The sequence below is a fragment of the Filicampus tigris genome, chromosome 1 (genome assembly GCF_054856515.1).
Source record: "Filicampus tigris isolate MCC_2025a chromosome 1, RoL_Ftig_1.0, whole genome shotgun sequence".
Taxonomy (NCBI): domain Eukaryota; kingdom Metazoa; phylum Chordata; class Actinopteri; order Syngnathiformes; family Syngnathidae; genus Filicampus; species Filicampus tigris.
In genome coordinates, this window is record NC_141217.1 from 2,370,477 (window position 1) to 2,393,539 (window position 23,063).

Sequence of the window (23,063 nt, forward strand, 5' to 3'; positions counted from 1 at the left end):
ATATATATATATATATATATATATATATATATCAGTATATGATTCGATTCGTATTTATATTATATTTTGTATTTTATTTTGGAATCACATGGCAGCGTCGGATGACTTGTATTAGTGTAGTTTTGCCCCCTTGTCTGTAAGAGGTGCTGTTGCTGTGTAGCTTGAAAAGTTGTTGCCTAAAAGAAGTTCCTGGTCCTCATAACAAAGATCGTCTATTACAACGAGGACATTGATTTTCTTTATTTCATGGCTTTTGTGTGCAATGGTTGCGTCTATGGTGGGGTGGTGGGGGCGGATGCTTCATCCTTCCTAAGATCAATTAATGGATTGATTATTTTTGAAATTACTTTTCATTTACAATATTTTGCCTGCCTTTTTCATGATGTGACCGAAATATAGATAAAGTGGAGTGGATGAATAGTATGAGCGAGTTAATTTGTTATTTCAGACTGAAGATTTCTGGAACAAAATGCAAACATTGGAAATTGATATGTACACTGTACGTATTGTTAGTTTTCTAACATTACTTATCTTCAACAAAGTGTTTAGAATAATCACCAGATGTATGGACTGATTGAGATCAGCTTTGCTGATTTGTGAAAGCCACCATCTCTATATTAGACGGGTTTAAATGGAGAAGTTTTTTTTGTCATTCCGGTTGAAATCATCCCCATTCAAGATCTCTGTTCAACTGCTTAATGTGACATCAGCTATTCTGATCTACCGATTACATTGCCAACGGCTGTTTTACAGCGTACAGAGCGATGTAAACGTGATTATATCCGCATGGATCCGTTTATAATTGACCATATTGAATACAATGCATTGGAAAAAATAACCCCTTTTCCTAAAAAAAACAAAAACAAAAATAAGGTTAAAAAGAACTACTAATAACATTTTAAAAACCGGGGGGGGGGGGGGTCCGCAAATATACGAATCCGCTTGTGCCGAACCGTAAGTATGCGGGGATCCACCGTACAGCTGTTAGCACGCGTTTATGTTGTGCTGCTCTCCGACAGCTTCAGAGTGAGAGATCTGCCTGCACGTTAACTCTTTGCTTTAAGAAACGTGGCCTTAGTTGGTTACCGGCTGGATTGCGTGTCGTCCACGAATGACAAGCTTACGATTCCGGCTTCGTCCTTTCGTCTGTCGGTCTGTTTTCCACAAACTTCCAGCGCCATCCGCCGCCCCTGCCTTAACAGCCGCGATCCCGGAAAGATATGTCTGAGGTGGAGAAAGCCAGCACCTCGGCTACGGAGACTGCCGCCGCTCTCCTGGACGCCCTGAACACCACCGACTCCAATGGGACGGAGGCGCTCAACGCGACCGCCAAGTTTGTGGCCACGCCGGAGGGCACAGCACTGGCTTACGGCAGCCTGGTGCTCATGGCTCTGGTGCCCATCTTCTTTGGAGCTCTTCGCTCCGTGGCCTGCTCCAAGTCCAAGGTAAGACTCCCGTTAGCTGGGGCTACTCGTGCGCATCATCGCGCTAGCTCGCGAAGCTTTCTTACGTTACAAAATATGATTCCCAATACAACCTATGTTCTAATTAATATGTTCACCGTTGTTGAATTTTGACCTTGTGTTGTTTGTGCTTGTGTTATATTGTTTCGGGCTCATTTAATAGTCGGACGGCTGTTGACGTCATTTTCTTGCTTACGCAGTGAATATTTTACCTTGACCGCCACCTAGCGTTATTTTCCCGTGAATCGCGCGAGAAGTATCGACGCTACATCATATTTAAATAAATTGAAGACTCGATTGCCGCATTTGGGAAGACGCAGTTGTGTGTCCTACTGGCGAAAAGATACGCTGCACGCGAACATTCAAAGCAAAAACTTTGTATAATAAAGCCTGGATTGAAAGGAAAGGGTTATAATTTATGTTTCAGATTTGTTTGAAAGTAATGACAATAGTTATGAACATTTTGGGAAAACAAAATCCTTCCCAGACCGCAGTCAAGTTCAAAGAGTTTTAGTCAATTGTAAATGCGCTTCCTCAAAGTGTTACTTAGCTGATGAAATGTCATCTGACATATCAAGCTATACAGATTCAAAACACCTTCTCTCATAATTAGAGGAATTGATATATTTAGTAAAAAATTGCACGAATAAACACATTAGGACTACGTTTTGTAGCTATAATAAAATATCTCCACGAGGTCAATTCTACTGCAGGGGTGGCCAAGTCCGGATCCTCAAGAGCCACAATCCAGCCTGTTTTAGGTTTACCGCTATGGCAACACACCTGATTCAAATCATCAGGCAATCTTGCTGATGAGCTGATCATTTGAAACAGGTGTGTTGCTGTAGGGATCAAAAGCCTGATGATTTTAATCAGGTGTGTTGCCGTAGGGATAAACCTAAAACAGGCTGGATTGTGGCTCTTGAGGATCCGGACTTGGCCGCCCAGTTCTACCGGAACACATTAAATGACAAAAATTGCCGTAGAACATGGTTATGCCCCCTTCAATTCTGCATCTCAAACAAAATAAGAGAGCTTAGGTTTAAAATACTGTGCATTTATCGTTGCAATAACTCCCTTTCCAAGTTCACTGATGCAGATGATAAATGCACCTTCTGTGGAGATGAGTCAGGGGCTAGGTTCACACTGCAGGTCTTAATACTCAATTTTGATTTTTTGAAAAAATCAGATTTTTTTGTGTGTGTAAGCGTTCATTTAACATTATAAATGCGACCTCGGTCTTGTCTGCTGTATGAACACATGCGTCGTCAAAGTGGCCCGCATGCGTAGAAGAAGAGACGACGTCACACCCGACGTTGTGTTTACGGAAATAAATGTGGTCCAGCGTGTCGGGGCATTTATACAGTCAAGCAATTAGGTAGCAGGTAGAAATAAATACAGTATTTGGGGGAAATTATGAGGCGAGGTTTTAATGGAGATATCACTAACGATGACGTGGCTGAATTACTACGATCGCCATAAATGTCCACTTTATGCTTCATGTTTCAAGGTGGATTAAATTAAAGTAAAATATAAAGTCAATAGTGTTACTCAAAACAACTTTGTAGATTCGATCCCCTGCTGCCAGCAGTTTCCTTCTGCCTGCACATTTTTGGCTCCAGATGACGTCAATGTCGGATATATGTGACCTGGCCGTTCAGACCGCGAACGCATTGGAAAAGATCGGATACGTCAATCAATCAATCAATCACATTTTATTTATATAGCACTTTTCATACATAGAAATGCAACTCAAAGTGCTTTAAAACATTCAAAGCAAAACATAGAATTATCTTCAATCAAAAGAAAAGATAAATTATTTAAAAGTTGTTGAAAGCCAAACTAAAAAGGTGTGTCTTGAGCTTCCTCTTAAAAATATCAACAGTCTCTGCAGACCTGACATCCTCTGGCAGGCTATTCCAAAGGTGAGGACCAAAATGGCTGAATGCAGCCTCGCCATGCATTTTGGTCCTCACCCTTGGAATAAATAAAAGGCCGGCGCCAGAGGACCTCAGGATCCGCGAGGGCTGGTATGATAAAAGCAAATCAGATAAATAAGATGGCCCAAGACCATTAACACATTTATAAACTAATAAAAGTACTTTAAAATCGATCCTGAAACACACAGGGAGCCAATGCAGCAATTTCAAAACTGGCGTAATGTGCTCCCGCCCTCTGGTTCTCGTCAGCACCCGAGCGGCTGAATTCTGCAGTAGTTGCAGCGGTGAAATGCTCTTTTTCGGGAGGCCAGAGAGCAGGGCATTACAGTAATCTAAACGAAAGGAAATAAAGGCATGCATCAGCACTTCCGTGTTAGCCTGAGAGAGAAACGGGCGGACTCTGGCGATATTCTTAAGGTGATAAAAACCAATCTTGGTTACATTTTTAATATGAGGAATAAAACTGAGCTCAGAGTCAAAAATGACGCCAAGGTTCTTCACACAGTGTGAGGGATTAAAAATGTGTAGTTTTGGTAAAAGCTTCTCTCTCTGACCTTCGGGACCGATAACTAAAACCTCAGTCTTGTCCTGATTGAGCTGTAGGAAATTATCTGCCATCCATGACTTGATATCTAAAATGCAATTTAAAAGGGTATCAATGGGTCCTGTGTCATCAGGAGACACGGCAATATACAGCTGCGTGTCATCAGCATAGCTGTGAAAGCTGATGCCGTGTCCCCTGATGACATCCCCGAGGGGAAGCATATAAAGATTAAAAAGTAGGGGGCCTAAAATCGAACCTTGAGGAACCCCACATTTAATTTCATGAGTTTTAGAGGAACAAGTATCCATACTTACAAAGAAATATCGGTCTGTGAGATAGGAATAAAACCAGTCAAAAACAGTACCAGAGATGCCCACTAGATTTTTAAGTCTATTTAATAAAATTTGGTGATCTACTGTATCAAAAGCAGCGCTTAGATCCAGTAGCACCAAGACTGTGAGTTTTCTCACGTCTGCAGTGCACCTAATATCATTTAAGATCCTTAAAAGAGCAGTCTCCGTACTGTGGTTCATCCTAAAACCAGATTGATATTTCTCCAAAATATTATTTGTATTTAAAAAATGATTCAACTGGATGAAAACCAGTTTTTCTAAAATCTTACTTAAAAACGGTAAGTTGGATACGGGTCTGTAGTTATTAAAAACGCTCGGGTCAGAACCGCTCTTCTTCAGAAGGGGCTTCACCACCGCCGTTTTAAAGGCAGCGGGGAAGACGCCTGTCTGAAGAGAGCAATTGACTATATTTAAAATTTGTTCTTCAAAAAATCCATAAAATGTCTTAAAAAGAAATGTGGGAATTGGATCCAAAAGGCAGGTTGTTGGGTTTACCTGGGAGAAAACTCGAACAAGTGTCCTTGCATCAACCAGGGCAAAACTTTCCAGTGTTTCCTCATGTAAATATGATTGTCCGGGTTTATTAAAACTTGTGTTTTGACGGGCTAAAAGACTGGATCTTATGTCATCGATTTTACTTCTGAAGTGGTCTGCAAAGTCCTCACAGAGAGCATCTGTTGGTCTCTGTGGGGACTTATTAAAATCAGAACTAGTTAAAAGTTCAAAGGTGGAGAAGAGAACCCTGGGGTTGTTTTTATTGACTGTAATGAGGTTTGAGAAATAGGAAGATCTTGCCAGTTTTACTGTTTTATTGTAGGATTTCAGTTGTTCGCATAAAATTTCATAGTGTACTGTAAGTTTACTTTTTCTCCACCTCCTCTCTGCACTCCTGCATTTTCTCTTTGATATTTTGATAGCATTGTTTCTCCACGGGGGTATAGTCTTTGTTTTTGTTGTTTTAATTAAAAGTGGAGCTACTGAATCTAATGATGATTTAAGATGTAGGTTAAAATTGTCAACAATAAGATCACAGGGTGCAGGTAAAATGTCAGCAGGAGTGTTTTTTAAGATCTCGATAAAATTTGCAGCCACCTCAGAAGATAGGTAGCGTTTCTTCACTGTTCTGACCGGGACTGCTAGATGGTTAAAACTGGCGATGTTAAAATAGACACAGTAGTGGTCTGACACTGCCAAGTCAACAACAGAGGACACACCAGCAGACAAGCCATAGGTTATAACCAAATCCAGGGTGTGTCCTCTGTTGTGAGTTGGCTGCAAGACGTGCTGTTTAAAATCCAAGCAGTTTAAAAGGTTTGAAAAATCTCTGGATAGTGGGTCCGAGATGTTGTCCATGTGTATATTAAAATCGCCAGTTATTAATATCCTGTTATAACTGGAATATAAAATGGATAAGAATTCTGAAAATTCTGTAATAAAAGAAGTGGAATGATGGGGAGGTCTATAGACGGTAATGCAGAGAATAGGGGGACTGCTAAAAACAAAGGCATGGTGTTCAAACGATAAATAGCTGCTAAAAATGATCTCCTTTGATAAAAGAGTATTAATAAAAATTGATGCAGTCCCGCCTCCTCTTTTGCCATCCCTTGTAGAAAATAAAAAGTTAAAATTCGGTGGGCAAGCCTCGTTGAGAGCAACTGGAGCATCTGTACCAAGCCATGTCTCAGACAAAAGTATACCATGTAAATTATTGTCTAAAATCAGGTCGTTTATGATAAAAGTTTTGTTTAAAAGGGAGCGCACGTTCAGCACGGCCAGATTAATTATTGTGCTGGACGTGCGCTCATGGTGGTACGATACGTATCCGATCTAGGACCACATATGAAAGCGACCCAGGTCGGATTCGAAAAAAGCGGAATTGAGCCGTTCATTAAAAAAAATCAGATATAGGTCGCATATGGGCAAAAAAAATCCAATCTGGGTTGCATTTGCCTGCGGTGCAGTGAACCTAGCCTCTGAGACACTTCTGCATTTATTTTGTAATTGCCCTGCGTCACCAAAATTTGGGAGAGACTTTAAAACATATATATGTGGAAAAAAACGGGCAATTGCCGTAAAAGATATTATTACAAGTTTTGTACATAATGACAGATCTTTGTCCTTTGCGATCAGTTGTATGTTTTTACTTGGAAAGTTTTATTTACACAAAATAAGGATGTCCGAATCACGTCCAAATTTTCAGGTATTCCTTACTGAGTCCCATATATATGTAAATACCTTGAAATTAACAAAAAATAAGAAAAGTGTTTGTACATTACAGTTCCTTTGTGAATTATCTCTGGTTGATCTCGAATGAACGTTTATTGTGCTTTACATTTTTTTATGTAATTTTTCTTCTATATTGGCTTTTTGTATGTATGTCACATTCCATTGATATTTTCACTTTATACAACAATTGTTTGTAAATATTTGAAAGTATCAATAAAAAAAATGTGAACGCTCAAAGCAGCTCAAGAATGGATGAGTGTCCCTCACAAGGTTGAGAAAGTTAATTTTCTATTTTAACTAGTTCAAAGTCATCTCTTTTTCAAACGAATTAGTTCACTTCATAATTGGAGATTCTTTAACTAAGTTCATTGTACCAAAAATGAACTAGTCCGTAGTCCCCCGCGGTCCGTGTCTCTTTTAGTCATTGGATGTTATGATTGGAAGCAGATATTAAAAATGGAAAAACGACAGGTTATTTTATTTATCATTTTAAAATAGAATCAGCAAAATTGAAATACAGCTTGATTTTCTAGTTTGTTGTCTGGAACAAGTAAGGAAAAGTATTTAAAAAAACAGTTAGATTTTCTTTTTCTTTTTTTTTTATTCTAAAACGATAATAGAACATAGCGACAAATCGAAATACGGCTCGTATATTTGTTTTAGATTCCTGGAAGTTGTCACTGACAGCAATTCTCATACTGACCAGGAGATGGCGATACGTACTGTAATGCTCCATCTCCAGCCTAATTCCACAAACGATATGAACTAATCATCATAATATAACACAGGCATTGCTCTTGAATTGTGGTTCAGCAGAGTTATCTTTAAAAAAAATTCATGAATCAGACCTGGACAAAAATGTGGGGGGTTAAAGACTATGGTTACACACTAGTAAGATTGCATTTTCTTTTAGGCTGGTTATTATGAATAGTGGAAAAAGCTGCCATTGCAGCCTAAAGATGAGAACAGACTATTTAAAGACACTTGTTCATTAAGGACACCAGACACTGAGGTCTCCAGCAAAGGTGTGCAGCATTTGCTAACCCAGATGTCAAGTTATTCAAGTGAAATTTAACCCACAAATTATTTTGAGCACCCACACACATTTTTGTGTCCATGGTATTTATTGTGGCCACAAATTTAAAAAATCTTTGTCAGTGGATCTATTGCCTGCACCTGTTTTTCTTTTGTTTTAAATGAAACACACAATTGAAGAAATCCTAATGTGAGAAAGTGGTTTTCTTCTGAGAGAAAAGCAGTTTGCAATTTCTTTTTCTTTTTAGTAATTTTTTTAATACATTTTTTTCCAGTAAAGAGAGAAAAGAATTACCTTGCTGACTGTTTCAGCTGTCACTTCAGCCTTCGTCAGAGCTGTCACACTTGTGACATGTCTTGGGGAAAAAAAACAACAACAGCTGATTAGGTCGGGAAACCTTCAAAATAATGCTCCCTGACCCGATCAAAACTACGCTCCAGCTCCCCGCCACAAGTGTGTGGGAGCATGTCTCGTCCCTGTTGATGGTCCTGTCTCCACGTCGTCTTATTTCGATGGCATCCTTGATCCATCTTTTGAATTGATTGGTTTCTGATGTGATGACTTTCCCCTTCTCTCAGTCCATAGCCTGATTATTTCTTTTGCAGTGGTCTGTTATTTCTTGTTTTCTTGTTCTGCTTTTTGTTTTTCTGTTCTCTTTGCTTTATTTATGATTTTTTTCTTTCTGCGTTTCTGGTTGGAATAGGGTTCTTGATGTTGAGGCTTGCCGGGGTTTTTGCATCTGAGGTTGAATCGGAGGTGTGTTTTTTTTTTTATTTTTTTTTTTTTTTGCTGTGTAAGTCTTTCCCGGCGGTGGAGGGCGACGACACTGTCATGTCCGTATCTTCCTTGTAATAGCGCTATAATGGGCAAACTCTTACCTTGCTGACAGTTTCAGCTGTCGCTTCAGCCTTCGTCAGAGCTGTTACACTTCTGTGTGATGTGTCTTAAAAAAAAACAGCTGATAGAGTTGGGAAACACTAATTACAGACATGGCACGGAAGAGATGTACTGTATTCAAATTGGTCTTTAGTACCTTAGCCATCAGAATGCATAAAATATTGGCTAGCAAACAGATCTAATGTGTTGCTAACAAGTATCAGCTTTCATGAATGCCACAATGGATACTTCCAGTTATGTCACTTAAAGGGGAAATCCACGCTAACATATATATTTTTTTTAAATATGTTCCCAGCAGGCCCACAAGTTGAAACACAGCATTCTGATGAATATTGCGTTTGTGGCATATGAGTTAGCAGCAAAATCCACCCCTTTTTAGCCATCTCAGGGGGCAGCCATTTTGTCATTTTTGTGGACTGAAAATGACATCACAACTACTCAGGTAACGACCAATCACGGCTCAGCTTCAGAAGGCAAGTCAGCCGTCGATTAACCGAAAGAATCTGTTCAGGTACATACATGTACATTTACAGTTAGGGCTGCCACAAACGATTCTTTTGCTAGTCGACTAATCACTAACAGTAGTTGCAATTAGTCGACTAATCGGATAATATACAAATCGCGTCAAATCGCAGCAGCGAGCTGCTGCTCTTATAATAAGCATCATTCGCTTACAGCTTAAATTCTTGATGTACAAACAAATCATGAAGACAAGATGATAGTATATTCAACTTGTATTAAACTTTGCAACTCAAGCCATCATTCCTGACGTGTTTATAAATAAAAGAGCGACTTAAATTGATGACGATACTCTGGCCTTACATTTTTTAGCTGTAATTCTTAAGTGCGTTTTAAAATTGAACCAAAACTATACACTATGCAGAGTTGCACTAATTAGGAGTGTGACAAAATCTCGATATGGTGATACGTCACGATGTTTTGTCTTCCGATCGATTATCAATTGCCAAGTATCGATATTTTAAATTAATATACGGCCGCTGTAAAGACTCATTTGTTGTTCTTTCCTTATTGGGCAATTACTTGGCGGTCCACTGGGGGTGCGCCACAGCGGAGCTGTGGGGAAGCGGGCGGAAGTCGTCAGGCAAAGAAGTCAATGTCGGCTATATGTGACCTGGCCGTTCAGACCGTGAACGCAATGGAAAAGTTCGGATACGTATCCGATCCAGGACCACATATGAAAGCGACCAAGGTCGCATTTGAAAAAATCTGACTTGAGCCGTTCAGACTGTCATAAAAAAAATCTGATGCAGGTCGCATATGGGCAGAAAAATCCGATCTGGGTCGCATTTGCCTGCGGTGTGAACCTATCCTAAATCAATTTTACTAAATCTACTCGCCAGTTGTTGGGTACGCCAAAAAGACACTCTCAACCCCTGAACATGTCCATCCATGGTTAATAAATACATAAAATATATTTTTTTAAATGTCATTTATTTTTCATTCTAAAAATATTTAAATAAACAATTAAAGCACAAAGATTATATAAATTAAATATTATATTGAAACACGTTTTTGTAAATATCTAATCTTATCCTAGATGATATGAGCCTCAATTTATTTTTCTAGTTATGTCCATTAAATGTTTCATGTAAAGTTTCAAAACACGAACCCTTTGAATTATAAGAAGTACAATAAAGCATGACATTCAAATTAAAATGATCATGTTAATTAAAATACTGTACCTTCTCCCTCCACCAACAACAGAAGTCTAGTGCTACTGGCTCAGAGAGGGTGACACCACCCACTCATAAGCAGCCTACTCTCCAAGATGTCTTTCACCAGCACATGAAGTACCCAAAGGACAGCAAAGATGCTAAAAGGCTCAACAGGGCAGTTGCAGAGTTTATCTGTATACAATACAATACAAAATAACAAATTTGATGCAATGGTGTGAATATTTTTGCAACAATGAAATACAGACTTTTGCAATCTATATAAAGTAAAGAGTGCTTATGAACAAAAACAGTGATGGATTGTTGTGTTTATGCTATTTTCTTTCACGCAAGAAAGGTGAAACATACTTTGCCTTTGTTCCAGGGGCGATTTTAGGTTCAGAGCTTTAAGGGTGCTGAGCACCGAGAGTGTCTGGCTGGTTCAATTTTTTCTTTTAAATTTCACTTAAAGTGAATTAGGATCATTCAACACTGTTCAGGACTGTCAATTCCCATTTGTGAACAGCATATTACACTTTGTGGTTAGCAGAAACACTATTACTACGCCATGCCCAGTTTTTATTCATTTATTTCTGATAAAGTACACACACTCTTCCTGTTCTTGCACCATCATCTCCTCTCCCTTTCTTTATCTCTCTCCCTTTCCACTAACAACCACATGCAAACATCTTTCAGTCATTAAAAATATTAATTCAGTCATTTAAATAAGTAATAAATAATAAATAAATAATCTACCTCTGTGTTATCAAACACAAGCTATTTTATTACCAAGAAGATGAAAATTCCGTATCATAAAAATCAGTATCAATTCATAACTTTTTTTAAGAGCAAATGGTTTATAGATAATCCATCAAAATGTGATGATAATGTGGTCAACTGATGAGGAGAAAATGCATAGTTATCAGCATACATCCTAAATTTTATTCTGGATGGGATGTTTTTAACTTCAGCCACTGTTCATATTTTGCTTCTCCGTGAATGTGTTACCTGTGTTCTCTGGGTCTCCAGGTTCCCTCTCCTCCCTTTCTACCCCTCTCTCTCCTAGTGCTGACAACCATATACAAATAAATTAGGAAGAGGTTTTGTGTATTTCTTTATAGTTACTGTGGGTAATAGACTCTCACCTGAACAAGGTGCTTTTTTATAGAAAAAATGCGAATGTCCATGCTGGTGCTCGGAGGATGACCACACACATCGCTTACACACACGCAACAACTAAGCAAGGCTGATCATTGTTACATTCCATTCAATGCAGCTGAAATGAAGACTAATATCTGTTGATTCTAACAAAGTCATGGTATTGGGTGGTAAAATAGTTGTTCAACATAACCACTGTATAACATACTCTCACCGTGATACACACGAGCCGAGCGAAGGAGGAGTGGGGCGAGAGCGGTGCTGGGAATCAAATGGACTGAACCTTTTCGAGGCAGGGGAGTATTTCGCAAACAGGCTGTTTACGCCCATGCTTTGTTCTATGCCTAGAAATAGTGTTGCTCATGGGTATGAGTACTTTTGCAACCCACTGTACATTATCGTTGACCAACAGTCTTAGGACTACTCTCTCTTTTCACGGACCCTTTATTGCCATAGTCCATTCATATTTTACTTGCTTGATTTTAACTTGAGTGCGATGCCGAGCGTCGGACATGGCGCGCTAGCATGTCAAAGACAGGGAACTCTTTTACTTGTACACCATGTCTCCATCCGTAGGAGTTTAATCGGTTTATCATGCATAATATCATTTTATCAAAAAAGTTTAACTGAGTCGACTGGTCATTTATTTGAACAAAGTTACGCCGCGAACTCGCTCGACGCGAGTATGGCGCACGGCCGCTAGGCACGCACGCACGCACGCACGCATTCTCCATTGGGTTAGATGCTTCTTCTTCGTTGGTTTAACTTGTTTGTCGTGTTAGGAGGCGGATGCAAGCTGCCTACATCACGCACCACGCCGCAATCGGGTTTGTTTTTAAAAATATTCTATCAAAGGCTCAACTGAAGGCATTTTCTATTGATGTCAATCGCGATACATATTGGTATTGAATTATTGTTCCAGCCCTACTTTGACATCATACAGTATGTCCCCTTTCAAAACTAAATGAACTGCCACACTTATGTATACCTCTGCTTTGCTTTGATATTGACAGAGAATGTCTTCCTTTGCCTGTGACCACTGGACTTACGGGAGTTTAACTTTTATTCCACTAGCGAACAGGGAGTGGGAGAAAATGTAAATGGTCTGTGTCACATTTCTGGTGGTGTGAAAGTTCAAATTAATCAAAGTTACGTTGTCTTAATTTCTCATCATTCTTTCTCCTTCGTTCATTAATGAACATTCAATTATGTGCTTTTCCCTCTGCATGACTAATTGGATTCAGTCCTGATCCTGTTTCTTTCTTCCTGTCTTGTCATTTACATTTGTCTTGTCCATAGGATCTCGGAGACAAAACGTACGAGTCAGGCATCCGAGTGAGTATGAAAGATGCTGTTTGTATGCATGTAAACATACATACTTTGTGTGTGTGTGTGTGTGTGCAACTAATTAGTCCACCATCATATCACCATGACAACCGTGGACCGTGTCGACCGCATGAGAGATTTTTTTCACATTTCCCCCCATCATTCACCAGTCAGATCACTTGTTTTGTCTTAATTTTGATCGATGCATCTCATGAATAAGAAAGCATTACGTTGAAAAAGGTCAGTCACTTGTCAAGTGCACTGTGACAACAGTGGACTAACGTGGAACAATTTGGAATTCAGCCAGAAATGTGCCTCCAAAGTCTTTTAGACTTAAGTTCAATGAACATCTTGAAGCGGAAGTCGACGCAAACATTTTTTTTTTTTCAACAATATGTTCTATGCAAGCTCACTAGTTGAAACAAAGCATTCTGATAAATATTGCATTCGTGGAATAAGTGTTAATCCACTCGTTTTTGAACAAATAACGTTGTTTAGAAGAAAACACAATGATCAATATTGGAGAACAACAACGACCGTAGCCTGGAAAAAGATTTTACAACAGTCAGCAATTACAGTGATCCCTCGCTACTTCGCGCTTCAACTTTCGCGCCCTCGATGCATCGCGGATTTTTCAGTAGCATTCATAACAAATTAAAAATGAAACAACACAGCCATATTGGGAGCTGTATTGCAGAAAAACGCATTGTTTCAAAGATAAGAGAAGAAGAGTTGACTCGGAGGCTTTGTACATACCCGCAGGCACCCATAAAAGGCGGTGACTGGAAAGTGGATTTACTTTTTCCACACACTGTACTGTGTGTGATCTGACTGGGTGCACATCATCGCAGCCTCTCGCTTAGTCTCGTCCACTATTCAAATGTGCCGTTGATTTAGTCAGAGTCAAGCTGGATACTTTCTCCTCCATATTTGTAATGATGTGTTTGCTCAAATGAAGTTTTGTAAAAATCGGATAGTACAGTACAACAGCTGTGTTTATAAGTCGTGAGCGCAGCGCGCTCCCGGCCGGCCAGCGGCACAGACGACTTAAGACATCGCCAAATAAAGTGTGAACGTGTTTATTACTTTTGTCTTAGTTTGTCTTAAAACAGCTTACCTTAACTACAATCCTGCGTTGCATATTATCCAAAGGGCTTTATTGATGTTATTGTGAAAAGATAAAGTTAATGCATGATCCTTATCCGGCGGCCATGCTTCTTCTTTGTTTTTGAAATGAAGTAGTAGGAGAAGAATAAGAAGAAGCGGCCATTTTACTTTCACTTTTCACGACGACGACAAGCGTTTTAAAGTGCAGGATTGGATAAATTACACTATGGCATTCTAGTTAAGGTAAGTCAATTTAATGATAAAAATTAAAACTTTAACGTAGTTTTTAGCGAAAGTTCCGTCGTGATCGTGAGCTGCCGTGGTCGGTCGAAGCTAAATTCAAGCCTGCAGCTTGGTATTTATATTCTTCATCATGCATTTTTATAGTTAAATTGATTAACAAGTATTTAGAAGTGTGCGAACCATCTCGGTGTAACAGAGGCGCAAATCCCCGCAAAATAAAACTGTACAATAAATATCAGAATATAATAATAATAATCATAATCATAAGTCCAAATAAAAGGAAAATATATTTGCAACATCTCCTCTCAGCTTCTGGAGTTTAATCAAATATGACGACAACAGACCTTTTCTCAATGTGGCTCCTCAGTGCTTCTTCTCTCTTGGGGATCTTCTCATAGTTGGGTGGTCACTAACAGACAGTGGGATGTTGATGACTTCACAGAAGAAAAGTGTAAACCTTTAGCACTCTCAGACTTTTTTTTCCCCAACTGTGTGCCTTGATAAAATGTGATATCACATCATCAGTCTGTACTGTGAAATCTATAGGTGGGCAATATATCAGGTTTTCAAAACAATTTGTGAATGTTCTTAGGAGAATGTGAAAACATGTAATAGTACATTTAAAATCATTTGAGTGTGATTATAATTAGGAGTGTCAAATTAGTGCAGTAATTGCAATCAATTAATTAGTCAGAGTCAAAGCGTTCATGTTTTTAATCGCATTAATCTAATTTTTCATCTCTAACTTTACTGTTTCTGTATGATGAGGAGATCCATTTTGATGCATGCGGCTTGTGGCTCGGGCATCTGATTAGGATACCTCTTGGACGCCTCCCTGGTGAGGTATTCCGGGCATGTCCCACCGGCTGGAGGCCCCAAGGACGACCCAGGACACGCTTGAGAGACTATGTCTCCCGGCTTGCCTGGAAACGCCTTGGGATTCCTCCGGAAGAGCTGGAAAGGGCTGAACTGCTGCCTCCGCGACCCGACCTCGGATAAGCGGCAGATAATGGATGGATGGATGGCTTGTGCTTGAGTTGTTGGGGGTGTAAAAAACAATGGTCAATTTCACACCCTCAAGTGGACACTGGCTGGCTGTCATCGTGTTTGGCATAACCTGATAGGCTCCCATTGTAGGTGGTAGGGCAGGTTCAGGATCATAGAGAAGATGGAGGAGCATGTGAGAGTCTGATGAATGGTCAATTTAAAAAACGCCCTGACGGCACTATTGATAAAGGCAGGGTGATATGCCTTCTTTGTAAGAAGGACTTTGCTTACCAAAGAAGCAGTTCAAGCCTACCCATAAATGCAAAGTAACCAGCAGCTACTAAATCCACAACGAATGATAGCAACGAAGACGCTAATGTAGCGAGCCATTGCAAATCTCTTCGCCAAACTAAACTCGTGTGCGTTTGGCCTTGTCATTGATGGAATGAAACTGCAATAACCATAGAAGAAGAATGTTCTAAAAGAAGTCCCTGTGTTTCTGTCCTGGCTGCTTAGCACAATGTGACCAAAGCCCTAGATAGTAGGGGTGTAACAGTTCACAAAAGTCACGGTTCGGTACGTACCTCTGTGTGGGGGCCATGGTTCGGTACGGGTTCGGTACAGCAGTAAGTCTCAAATGCATAAGACTAGTTTTTTTTTGTTTTGTTGAAACAGAGAGCAGGTTACAATTCAATTTTCTATAAACCCAAAACATTCCCTGTTATAAAAGCACAAAATCGAATAAAAACTTGCGCATTAGGATTGTTCGATAATAATAATAATAAGGTATAATAATTAAACACAGGAAACCCCCCTTTCTTGTATGGATAGAATGAGGTTGCAGATAAAATCAGGTCACACTTGCCAACTAGTAACTTTTAACTTTGTTCTAAGAGTTAGGGCACAGTAGAGGACAGCTCATGGTCCACCACGGCTCTTGTGCGATTGTATAGGACAGGGAGCGCGGTCTTGCTAACATGCGCCCAGGATGGAACATTGTAACAGGGCTTCAGCATCTTTAAAAACATTTGAAGCCCGGTTCCTCGACTAAAGCATATGGGCGCATAGATGGTGCTATGTATATGCCGATTGCTTCATTACGAATATTGTTGGCTCTGTCTGCTTTCACTTCTCCAGGCTGCTTAAAAGTAGCGTGGATAAGTTGTTTGTGTTGAGCGGGTTTCTTTTTTCTACCCCCGGTAACTGTATCTGTAACAATTAATTACTACCAATCAAGCCATACATGAAATTAATTAACCCTCCTTTAATAGAGGCGTAAATCCCCCATCCAAAAAGTCAGCCTCTACTTTTGTGGAAATTCACCCATCGCGGGTAATCATGAGACGTATCACCCGCTTAGAAGTGAGGGAACACTGTATTTTCATTCATTCAGTGTTTAGTTTCATTTCAAAAGTACTTCATTTTATTTGTATGACTGTATAGAAGAAACCTCTTGCACTGGGTTTGTGCAAAAAACAACTCTGACCATGTATTGGGGTGTTGAACAATGTGGTGTGTATCCTTTCGTGGGCTTCCAACCTCCCATACCCCCGCAGAATATATGCTTCTAGTGATCATAGTTAAAGGGACACTTGGATGAGCTTAACATTGGCACAATGACATCAGTACTAAAATGCCCACCTCAAAAGACTCTGTAGTGATGTAAGGGCTTTTTTTTTGTGATTGGGTTTACAACAAATTTCCCCGCCCCTTTTTGTGGCGTGGCTTATGTTATGTTTTCTGTCTCAGCTGCCTACATCATGGGAGGGAGCCAAATGTGGTAATATTGCTCGCTTTGTCAGTTCTGTTGTCTGAAACGGTGACCGATCGCCACCAAAATGCAAATGCACATTACTACTTTTGTCCACTTCAACCTGTCATGTCATGTCATCTTCCAAACCGCTCATCCTATACAGGGTCGCGGGTAGTTGCTGGAGCCTATCCCAGCCGTCAATGGGCGAAGGCAGACTACACCCCGAACTGGTCGCAGGGCACACATAGACACTGTCACTGAGCGTGAATCGATCCCACGCTGCCCGCACACAACTCAGGCGTGTGTACCACTACACTATCAGTGACCGCTCCACTTCAACCTGTGAAAGTATAAAAGTGATCTGCACAATAGTTTGGATTTATTGACACAAAACGTGATCTCATCATGATCACCTCCACAAAATCAAAAATACCGTGGCGATCGCTTCTCCACTTAGACAGGCTGAAGCGGACAAGAGCATGAATGCGCACACAAACCCCGACTGGTTATATTTCGGACATTTAGCGACGCTAAACTCGTGTCAACTCTCGGGAGGCAGGCGGCGACTGGCAGTGGGCAAGCAATCAGGCAAGCATGGATCTTTATCCCCCCCACCCCCTTCCCTTCCATCCCCTCCCCTCCCCAGCTAACCGTAGGATAACAGTACAGCTAATAGCAACAACTAGCTTCAGGCCGTTAAAACAGAAGGCGTTAGCACAACAACATTAGCTCCTTACTGCCCGCGCCGCGTGTGGAGGTGATCATGAGCCTGCGTCTTCATGTCGCGGGGTTGCCTCCCAAGGAGTAGCGTGCGTTGTCCGAAACCACTTGCAGCCGCGAGAGTGAAGCGGCGTCAGAGTGAGGTAAGTCCATCGAACACCAGGAGTGTTTTGAACGTGCGCATCCGACTCCACAGCCCAGTGTGGCCGCATTGGAATGAACGTTTCGGCTGTTACGTTCCACGGCGTGTTGTCGGTCGAAAAACTGTGGCCATTCCTCATCCAAATAAATGTGCACGTCCACTCATTCCCACTTCAGTCTCTGTAAATATCCTGACTGGTGTTAAATGCGTTAAATGCCTCACTCGTCCTAACCGTGATCAGCGAAGAAGCCGTGTTTTTTTTTTTATTAAGCAAAGAAGCAGTGTGCGCTCGTCCCAGCATAAATCTATGTAGCTCATGCTCACTTCCACCTTTCCTCATTCTCATAAATTGGCCACAGTGAGGTTAAGCCTTATGATATGTTGAAGTGGTCATTAATAAGAATGTCCACATAAGTTTTGGTGCCAATTGATCGCCATTTTTGGGCGTTATAAGCAATGAAAGTACAATGATTTCCAATGGAGAGTTTGTAATCGGTCCCTCCAGTGACTCAGACCGAACAAGGATAGAACGGTAGGGGCCGTAGCCATTCTGCTCATTAACAAGGGGTATTATTCATGGAGTCACTTATTTCCTCCATTCTGCTCATTAACAAGGGGTATTATTCATGGCGTCACTTATTTCCTCATTTCTCCCAAATTTATTGATAAAATAGAAAATGACAACTCTTTTCATTTTCCTGATCAAAAAATATATAAAATGAACTTGTTAGTGAAAACATGGCCATTACAAGGGCCCCACCGTCCCTTTTAACACAGTCACACACGCACACACATGAATGCACCTGTATGTAGCACAATGTTCATACGTTTTTTGCAAATTGTAAATAGATACGTGAACGTACATTTGTGTTTCCATCAAAATTGCTTTATTAGAGATTGCTTTTTTTTATAAGAAAAGTACTGTTTTTATATCTGAGGTGTCATAAAAGCAAAAAATATCGGTGTCTTTTCACAAAACCCTTGATTTCTCAGTTGTTTTTCCCCAGAAACAGCATTTTCAGTGAAACTTGCTCTACTGCAGATTACTCAAGAATGACAAATGTTAGAAATAAAATGTTTTTCTGATGAATGAAGAAAGTCTTATCTATCTTTTGGTAGGTCCCTTGTCAATATAGTCATAAAACTAGGGCTGTCAAAGGATAAAAAAAATTTAATCGAGTTAATCGCATCTTAAAAAATAATCGTAATTAATTGCAATTCGAACTATCTCCCAAATATGCCATATTTTTCTGTAAATTGTTGTTGGAATGGAAAGATAAGACACAAGACGGATATTTGCATTCAACATACTGTTCATATGTAATGTATCTTTTTATTATAACAAGAAATCCTCATGAGATGAAAATTAAATTTTTGAAATTATTAACATGCTTTCTGTAGTAGACAGTATTTTTATTCACTACAAAAACCCAAAAGGGCCTCAGAACAGTGACAGAAATATTTCAAATGTGTGCAAACAAAGTGTGTGCTTGTGTAATGTACACATTCATGTGTGGCCCTTGTAATATTCTTAGAGTTTATGTTTTCCGAGTTGTCCCTGAAGTGCACATCGATATGATTGGCTCATATGACGCGAGAAGCAGCACAGTTATCAGAACGTTGTGTGTTAGATTAACTGACTTTATGAACACAAAACAAGACAGCCCTCCTCTCTACTCATCCTCAATGGCTGAGGCAAACCAATTTATTCACATTTCTGAGATTTACAGCTACCCTCTTCTTTCGAAATGCTTCTTTATACTCCCGCGGGCAACACACATCCGCTCTGCTGCTCACTGCACTTCTGAGTGGGATTATGCATGGGCGGTCATTCTGCGCATGAATTAAATGTGTCAAATATTTGTACGCGATCAATAACAAAATGTAATTACCGCCCGATAACGCCGTAAATTTGACAGCACTACATAAAACACAATATTCTGTGGTCCTTCAAAGATGGGTCAAAATCCTTGAAAATGACTGACACTTGGGTCTAGCTGTGCTGCGAATGGCTGGCAATTAATAAGTTAATGTTGTTTTATCTTTGATTATTTATTTCTTGAGATCTTTGTCCTTTGAAGCAGGCATACTTGGTTAATCCCATTCAAAGGTTTGATGAACAAGACTAACTGTGTTAACTACCAACACTGTTGTCCGCAGAACGCTTCAGACATGCCAGAGACCATCACAAGCCGAGATGCTGCCAGATTCCCAATCATTGCCAGCTGTACTCTCTTTGGACTCTATCTTTTCTTCAAGGTGACCTTGCAGGTTCTTCTTTGTACTTGGCTCAAACTATCCATTGTGAACAGCTAAGACACACTTGACTATTTATAGAATTGTAGCACATGGGGGGCAGTGCCCACCCACGGACACACTCTGCCCACCCAAAGAAAACTGGATGTAGTTCTGATGAATGGGAAACAAAAAATCAGAATCAAATCAACTTGTATTTGTTTAGCCCAAATCACAACAACAGTTATCTCAATTAAGGAGAAAACAAAACACGTTTTAAGGTGCAGTAGCCCGACGCTGGATTTTGACCTACTTGAGCATTGTAGCACGTTTTTGACCCCCTAGGTAAGACTAATGCCCACCCATTAGCCAGGCATCCTGGTAACACCACTGGAATGTATTGTGTATTGATTGATTGGTCATTGTGAGCAGTTGTGATGTCATTTTCAGTCGACAGAAGACAAAATGGCCGCCCACAGAGATGGCTAAAATCGAGTGCATTTTGCTGCTTAATTTATATTCCACAAATGCAAAATTAATCAGAATGCAGTGTTACAACTAGTGGGCCTGCTGGGAACATATTCTTGAAAAAAATATGTTTGGGTTGACTTTCGCTTTAAGGTTTATTGTACTCTTAACTTTTTTGTATGTCTATGTAGAGTAAGTAAAGGAATCATTTTAAAATAAACGATAAAATAAATGTTATTTACTAAAATTACATTACAGCAGAGGTTTTTTTCAATAGATTTAGCTCTGCTTCTCAACAAAAAAATAAAGTTTACTGTTTTACACAATGTGAATTTAAATAAAACCTACTGATTATATTAAAATACAATAACTCTTCAGTGCTTAAAATAGTTCATTCATTATATTGTCATATTTTTATTGTTGTATAAAACACTTGCTCCAGTTCCCTGGGATTAATTAACCTGCCAAAAATTTAATTAAAAAAAAAAAAAGCTCAAAAAATGTTAAAAGTTGCTCCTCAAATTAAGTTGTCGATTCACGAAACTGCTCTGCAAAGAAAAAAATATATATATATTTCCAGCCTTGGTTATACCTGGTCAACATCCGAGTGATTCCAGCTACTCTTATAAGTGTGTTTTGCAGCTAAGGGACGCAGTTGGCATGTTTTAGCATGACATTTGGTACTTGTGTGGTGATATTGCAGGTGTTTTCTCAAGAGTACATAAACCTGCTGCTGTCGGTCTACTTCTTTGTGCTTGGTGTGCTGGCGCTGTCTCACACAATGAGGTAATTCACACAGTCTTGCACATTAAGCGGCGCCATCTTGTAGGCTAACATGCATTAACTCTTCTTGGTGTTCAAGTCCTCTGCTGTCCAGAGTCTTGCCCTCTTCCATACCAAACAAGCAATACCAGCTGCTCTTCACGCAGGGTGCTGGTGAGAACAAAGAAGGTGAGTCAAAAAACAAAAACGTGTGCCTCCTAGTCCTCTAGCCTGCACGCACTGACGGTCAAATTCTGTTGTTTTGGCTCTTTAGAGATCATTAACTATGAGTTTGACACCAAGAACCTGGTGTGTCTGCTTGCCAGCGGCGTGGTTGGCGTCTGGTACGTTCTCAAAAAGGTACTGAACATCACAGTTGGCCTGATAATGTCGCACACTCGAAGCCAATCATTTTTTACTTTGGGGCGGCCAATAACACACCTGTGTGTTTGTGGCCTCGCAGCATTGGATCGCCAACAATCTCTTTGGCCTGGCCTTTGCCCTCAACGGGGTGGAACTTCTGCACCTGAACAATGTCAGTACCGGATGCATCCTGTTGGGCGGGCTGTTTGTCTACGATATCTTCTGGGTAAGAGGCCTACGACACCTGAAATGAATAAACATAATGTTGGTGATGACACTCTTATTTTTTCAGGTATTTGGTACCAATGTCATGGTGACAGTCGCCAAGTCTTTTGAGGCGCCAATTAAATGTGAGTATTGGTTATGATCACGAGACTTTTATCTGATCACATGTGTGAAAGTGACTCAAATGTTCCAATTTATTGTAAAGCTTACAATGATGCATTGAGATTATTACTCAATAGACCTAGATGGACCACCAGTGCAAGCAAAATGTTTGTAAATGAAAGGGTCAATACATTGCAGAAATCTGAGGTACAAATTTACAGTTTCTGTTGGCAAAATCTTTACACATTTACCAAACATCATCTTATAGGTGCTACACGATACCAGTCCCACTTCTGAAAAAATTGGTACTGCTGTCTTTTGTGTGATGCTTCTTAGTGTTTTACCTTGGTGTGTGTGTATATTTTTTATCATATTCTGTGTGTCTGGTTTGTTTATGCCTGGACCTGAAATCTGTAATCACGCAATTCATGTATCAACAATACTTGTGGTGCATGGAACACCCCACAAGTAGAGGGGACGGGTGAGCAGTCGCCCCCCCCAAAAAAAAAAAAAAGATTTCAACATGGCTGTCAAAAAAGTACTGGTAATCTTCAGCGACATCTTATCTGCTCGCTGCTCAACTTGTTGACAAAATGGCGGCAGAGACATCCTGATGTGCTCACTCTCTCCCCTGCCAGTGGTCTTTCCTCAAGACTTATTGGAGAAAGGTCTGAATGCCAGCAACTTTGCCATGCTGGGTCTCGGTGACATTGTCATCCCGGGTATCTTCATTGCGCTGCTGCTGCGTTTTGACGTCAGGTAAGCCTGCAGTTGGGATGCTCGCCGTAGCCACAGCTTACTGTCTCCCATCTCTCATCATTCTTGTTCTTCCTTCCTCTTTCTGCTCGTTCTTTGAGTCACTCTTCCACTTGTTCTTTTACCACTTATTTGAGTTGTATTTGTTTCTCTACTTCTACCTGTTCTTCTGGTGATTCTTATCCGTCTACTTATGTTCATCGAATAATCACTCATTATGTATTTGTACTTCTACTTTTCTGTCTTTGCATTCTACTCGGTCCACATCTGCTCATTCTTCTAACTACTTATTTTACGTTTTGTTCTTTGCTCCTCTTTCTTCTTGTTTTTCCTCTTCTCGTTAATCTTATTTTACTTGTACTTGTTCATCTTTTCTTCTTATCCTTATTCTATTTGTAAATGTGCTTTTGCTCTAGTTGTTTCTCTACTACTTAACCATCTACTTATTCTATTTTTGTTGTTCTTCCATTTGTTCTCCTATTTCCACGATTTTATTTTTACTCTACTTGCTCTTCTCCTTCTACTTGTTTTCATTATTCTACTTGTTCTTCTTTACCTATCACTTCTCTCTAGGGATGGACCGC

The 23,063-nt window shown here is 40.1% G+C and overlaps 1 protein-coding gene across 4 annotated transcripts in view; it reads left to right on the top strand.

Moving 5' to 3' along the window:
• The first annotated feature begins 273 nt into the window (after positions 1 to 273).
• hm13 (histocompatibility (minor) 13) overlaps positions 274 to 23,063 on the top strand; it is a 30,460-nt gene continuing 7,670 nt past the window's right edge. Inside the window, exons 1-10 of one of the 4 annotated variants that reach the window (XM_086046790.1) lie at positions 630 to 1,445; positions 12,073 to 12,117; positions 12,590 to 12,625; positions 19,729 to 19,827; positions 20,975 to 21,057; positions 21,134 to 21,222; positions 21,308 to 21,393; positions 21,497 to 21,622; positions 21,689 to 21,746; positions 22,362 to 22,482. In XM_086046790.1, coding sequence (XP_085902916.1) covers positions 1,221 to 1,445; positions 12,073 to 12,117; positions 12,590 to 12,625; positions 19,729 to 19,827; positions 20,975 to 21,057; positions 21,134 to 21,222; positions 21,308 to 21,393; positions 21,497 to 21,622; positions 21,689 to 21,746; positions 22,362 to 22,482 — 968 coding nt within the window. In that variant the 5' untranslated portion in view covers positions 630 to 1,220. Of the gene's footprint in view, positions 1,446 to 12,072; positions 12,118 to 12,589; positions 12,626 to 19,728; positions 19,828 to 20,974; positions 21,058 to 21,133; positions 21,223 to 21,307; positions 21,394 to 21,496; positions 21,623 to 21,688; positions 21,747 to 22,361; positions 22,483 to 23,063 lie in introns of all 4 variants that reach the window. The other 3 variants (XM_086046813.1, XM_086046798.1, XM_086046805.1) reach the window with 3 other exon arrangements.